The sequence below is a fragment of the Thermobia domestica genome, chromosome 5, assembly GCF_964235325.1.
Source record: "Thermobia domestica chromosome 5, izTheDome1.hap1.1, whole genome shotgun sequence".
Classification (NCBI taxonomy): domain Eukaryota; kingdom Metazoa; phylum Arthropoda; class Insecta; order Zygentoma; family Lepismatidae; genus Thermobia; species Thermobia domestica.
This window is the reverse complement of record NC_137458.1, coordinates 81573403-81579402: the sequence shown is the minus strand read 5'-3', so window position 1 is coordinate 81579402 and position 6000 is coordinate 81573403. Positions and strand designations below refer to the sequence as shown.

At 37.3% G+C, this 6000-nt stretch overlaps 1 protein-coding gene across 1 annotated transcript in view; it reads right to left on the bottom strand.

The window, feature by feature from the left end:
- LOC145685147 (uncharacterized) overlaps positions 1–6000 on the bottom strand; it is a 58482-nt gene that overhangs the window by 27326 nt on the left and 25156 nt on the right. Inside the window, exon 4 of the mRNA XM_081757498.1 lies at positions 5678–5865. Coding sequence (XP_081613624.1) covers positions 5678–5865 — 188 coding nt within the window. The remainder of the gene's footprint in view (positions 1–5677; positions 5866–6000) is intronic.

Genomic DNA, 6000 nt, shown 5'->3' with positions numbered 1-6000 from the left:
GAAAAGAACGGTAGTACCTAAAAACTTCTAAATATGAATATAAACACTTATATATATATATATATATATATATATATATATATATATATATATATATATATATATATATATATTTATATATATAAGAGTTCATATACCTTCCAAACTCCTCTGAAGAGTCACCATCCATTCGCAACAAGTGGTTAGGGTCTGGACATAAACAAAAATCTGTCTTTTGAAAACATCAAGATTCATGTCCTTCATGTATCTCTTTAAAGAATTCATTCAATTTTTTCTTCAGGATCGGCATCGCTAGGTTGTCCCTCATATTTCGAGCCTAATAGCTTTTTACCTCTTGAAGCAGTGCATGTGGATACACCCACTGCGCAGCCAGACCTAAGTCCTGAGTTCCTACAAGTTATCTACTGATCGAGGTAGACTTGCTAGTGAATGAAGGCCTATGATGCTCTGCTGGCATGGCGCCTGAGTGTAATAAGGTACTCTCAACCTCTCCCTCTGTTTCCTGGACCTATATTGAAGGGTTAAGATCACATATCCTATCAAACCGCACGGCAACCACATCCAGACAGAGTGCAATCCGATTCGGGAACCAGAGACATGCGAGAGCGGGCTTGGTCGTTCCTGGCATTGCTTAAATCTACTGCTCAATAATTACACTATCCCCCTAGAAGTACCATTAACACGTCGAGATGCTCCTGAGCATTGTCCAATTCCAATGGTGCATATTAAGTCATTATTTCAGTACGGCGGAAAACCCCTTATTCAGTAGAGCTACTTCCCTTCTTCTTAGATTAGCGCTTTCCCCAGTCACTGTTCAGTTCCACTTCGGGCAGCAAACTGAAATCCTCTCCCGGTGGGATCGTCCAAGCAATACGAGACTTCGTTTAATTTCGGTAAAGATGCACTGTTTATAATCAGAGCTAATGACTTATGTAGACTGTCTACCTTTCAAGATATAGTCATTTGAGAGAGTTTGACTCTCCTTGGCAGAATAGTTCAAACATTATGGGACTTCTCGCTTACGTATTGAGGTCGGTGAGCATGTTCTGATACTTTGCATCTCCTCCGGATGGAATAGCACGTGTAAATTGCTATTAAATAAAAGGTCCCTACCCTCTGCTCTCCTCCAGCGGGATGCTCAGGATGCTGAGGTGCCTCGTATACTACCAGATCCAATTATGTTATTCATTCATATGTGAAACTTTTCCCTTATCCCCTGGTAGGATTTTGGGGAATAGAAACACTTGTAGTGATTTCTCTATTGGTCCGTTACGACCTACACCCCTCTGCGTTACAGTTCATCTGGTATTCACTATTTACATTTGTACACATGTACAGGTAGTTTTGCTCCTACCACAGGGGGCTTCAAAACCTTGTGAGCTTCTGAGCGCATTTCGCAGTTTCTTATAAATGTTTTATACTGAGTCAGGAAGCTTTCTCATTTCACTGCATAAGGCTTCAGTACGTCTCTCAGCGGTATAAGAGATAATTTTGCTCACTCAGCAGGATATAGCTGCTACATGAGCGCGCACTCTAGGACAGTATGTTCTGTCGTTCCAAGACCTCGCCTATATTTACACTGTAGCGCTCCAGATAAGACTACCTCATTTAGTTTAGCATTATAGGGACTTTTCCCTATTGACCCTGGGGAAACCTTATCATGATTTATCCTGGGTTTAAGTGGTTGAAGTAGCATTTCAGCAATGTCCTGTAGTACGTCGTATTTCCCTTTCCTTGTTTTAAGTACTCCCACTCGACCTGTCAGCTGCCCAATGTTCTTTTCTTCGTCCCTTGCTTTGGGAAGAGAGTTGGCTGACTAAGTAAGCAATTTTATCAGATGTTCCATTTCTGATCCAATAATAGACAGTGCTTTCTTTTATCTTCAGGTAGACTGACACTATCCACGACGTAATATAGTGCCTTGTCGGAGTCGTCCTATACGCACCTCTTAGTGTCTATAAGATTCAGCGTTGTAGTATCTTAACCTTTGCAATGTTGCCATTGCGTACAAGAAGCCTGCGTGACCAAGTGCTGGTTGGCCTCATATGTCACCACTGACGTCCATTAACTCTCATTGTACACTCTTATTTGGTTAGATGGTGATTAATTTTCTTCAGTGCGAAAATATCCTCTGTGCGATGTTTATTTACCTAATTGAAGGCATAATCGATATGCTTCTGTATATTGAGTGATTAGTCAAGAATTACTTCCAGGTCATTTGTTCTCTGTATCCTCTTCATTGTATGTCTGTCTCGTCTTAGAATTAAATCTCGGAAGACCCTAATCTCAAACAGCACATCGAGTTCCATTTACGGAAATAGTCAATTTATTCCTTCTTCCTTAGTCATTGAGTGATGCCACAACGGCGTTTCCTTTTGCTTCTATTCTTTACGGGAGTCACTAATCATCCTTAATGCCACGAGATCAGATGTATCGTGCATGCTAAATTGATCCATTAGTAGTTCTTTTGCCACGTACCAGAAAGTCGATCCGGAAAGATCTCTGAAGGAAATCTTTTGTGGAGATTTTGGAGGTGTTAACAGAAAGATTATCGAATGCCTCTGAGATGTCAAGAAATTATTCAACATATTTGGTTACTGCATCATTGATAGCCGTCATGACAAGGTTGGTGCCTTGTGTTGACTTCCGTTGAAAGGAGGCCATATCCTTGGACCTGATCTCAGTTTTCTGTTTTAATGCAAAGTGAACCTCCGAATGAGCAACTGCTTCTATATTTTGCTTATTAGGTTTAACAATATGATTGGGTTGTACGAGTACAGATCCTGATTATTTTAATCCTCACCTTTATTGAATATGCTCATTTTAGTCTCCTTCCATACATTCGGTACTCTCCTTTGATCGAGATATCCGTTGTACATGATTGGCAATGTTATAGAAAGTTTGTTTGATCATTGTTTTGCGACTCTGGCTTGGAACTCATCTGGCTCAACGTTACCTGATCTGAGCTCTGAGATTGGTACTAGAACTACAAGACTTAGGTTTTAAGTATTTTAAGAGATTCAAAGAAGGGGGTGATGTTGAAGCTCAAAATATATACTACATGCTAGAATCTTTAATTTCAGTTTACAAACACGTGCATACTAGTTGTTGCTCTCAGTCTTTGACCATTGTACACTAGACGTATGAGTTAAAATCGTGATTAATTGAGAGATATAATTGTTTAAATTTTAAAATAAATTGACGTTGGATCAGGAGTTAACATACAGATTCACAAATAGAAATTCTCAAATATAAATATTGTTATGATCGTTGTCGTATTTTGACATAATGTACTTGAAATAAAAGTGCTATGATAGGCTGATGTTTTAAACAGTTAAACTATCTGCACTTTACCAACATGTATTCACATGTGACAGACAGAGGGTGCAATCAGTAAGACATAATAACTTAGCTATTCAATATTAGAGAAATGAACGTTACATGCAGATTGAAAAGTGTAAGTAGAATTATAATTAGGATTATTATATTACTTCATGTACATACATGGGTCCCATTTAATACGCAAGTTAGAATCAGGTATAGGCTAACTTTTGAACGGAATGAGGTATACATACAAATATTACACCAAATTTTAGCTTGATAAATGTAGATATTTTTAAATACAAAAGCTGTTAATGGACTTCATGTGTGAACATGCAGTATTTCCCAATGTAAGTGAAAGTATAAAATAATATTTACAAAACTTGGTAAATTAAATGTCATATATGTACATGGACATACACCCAACAAATTTTAGCAAGGTTTTAAGGGTTGGATTGTAGTTATCGTAGTCGAAGAAGAACGATTCATTTTCAACATTAGCTTGTCCAGAATTCTGCCATTAATATCTTAACCGCGGAAAAGTAGTTTTTGAAATTTTAGGCTACGTACTGACAACACTATTCATGTTAAAGTACAACATTTGTGTGTAGATGCTCTTTATCACATGGAATCATTGTAAACATTAAATAGGACATTGAAAAAAAGTAGAAAAAATAGCGTAACTTACATACATCCTGCAACCCTGTAAGAAAAGGCTAAATATAGGCAAAGGGAGAAGTAAACAGGCAGTGCAGTACATCGTCTCACTTGTTGTGGCGTGTTTTGTGTTATGTCTTAGTCAGAGGTCCCTTTGTTACCATTAGGTACTCCACAGAGGAGAGGATGTTTATTGTTAAACATTTTTTGAATCAAACTCGTGTGCTAATGAAATAGCATTGTTTCAAGAAAGATTTTGAAATATCTGTGTGCCGGAAATATCAACAATTCAGCGATTAGTAACAAAATTTCATGAAACAGGATCTGTATGTGATAAACCATGAAACAGACAACCGCATGTTTTTACAGAAGATGTGATTCAGAACGTTGAGCATCGCATTTCGCAATCTCTTGGAAAGTCAGTTTGTAAACTTGCTTCACAACCAAGGTCTCCAAAAACAACAGCACACAGAGCCTTAAAACAGCTGCACCTTGATGCATTTCCGATTAAGACTGTGCAAGAATTGTAGCAGACAGACAAGGTCGCACGTATTAGATACTGTCGTTGGTTTATATCATTCATCACACAGCCACGAATGGATGTTTTGGACAAAGTTTTCTTTAGTGATGAAGCATGATTCCATTTAAACGGGAAAATAGCCAAAATTCACGATATAGGTCAAGTGATAATCTGCATGTGTTACAAGAGAAACAGTTCATCCAAAGAAGATAGGTGTCTAGTGTGCAATTTCACAACGTCGAGTAATTGGACTCTTTTTTCAACACCACAGTTGACGGTACCGTGTATCGTGACATAATCATCCGATTTATTTCAATGCTTGAACCTGATGAACGTGGTTGTTGGTTACAACGAGATGGAGCTACCTGTCACACTCAAATGAAACTATGGATATATTGACTGTGTTTTTCGGTGACAGAGCAATAAGTAAAAATTTGTGATCCAGTCGCTCCCCAGGCTTGACATCTCCAGACCTTTGTTATGGGGATATTTAAAACAAATCGTGTATTCAAATAACCCAAGATGAATACAAGACCAAACCAACATTCGCAGAGCCATTTGGACATGTGAACTTTCCGTGAAATTGCTTCCAACATGCTAAAGACGTGCGAATATTTGTTTGAACGAGAATGGCGGGCATTTTCAACATCTGTAGTGAGGCTAGATTTCCCTTCCTTCCACACAGGGTTGCAGGGCACATATAAATTTCGCTTTTTTCCTAATTTTATCAATGTTTTTATTTAGTGTTTTCAATAATTCCAAATGATAAACATTATCTAAACACACATGGTATTATATTTTACTTAAATACTGACAGTATTGTCAATGCTTAGCGTAAAACTTCAAGAACTACGTTTTCGCTGTTACGCCATTAATGGCAGAATCTGGACAATCTGATGGTGCAAATGAACTGTTCTTAATTGAGTACGATAACTACCTATCCAATTCATACATTCGCGCTGAAATTTGTGGGTTGCATTGCCATGCATATTTCTGACATGCGATTTATGATGTTTTGAAATTTTTTTTTTACACTTTCGCTTACATTTGGCAATACTGTATGTATACACGTGGACGTCATTAACTGATTTTATGTTTAGAAATATATCCATGGATCAAGCTAAAAATTGGTGTGTAATTTGTACGTATTCCTCATTCCATTCAAAAGTAATCGTATACCTGATTCCAACATGCGTTTTAAATGGGACACTCTGTATTAGGAAACGATATTCAATACATTTCTTTAACCTGGGAATAAGAGCTGAATTAACGGCAAAGCATAGTCCATACTGGGTTCTCATAGGATTCTTCTCATAGGTAATTTTCTTATAACCATGCAATATTGTTGTCTTCGGATTGTCAGCTACCTATAAAGTAAAAGTTATATTAAATGGGAACATGTTTAAATATAGAAAATAATTTAGAAACAGTATGTTATATGCATGAAGATTTTTAAAATGTTATATGATTGCTTCAGAATATAATTGGTTAAATTTTCGATA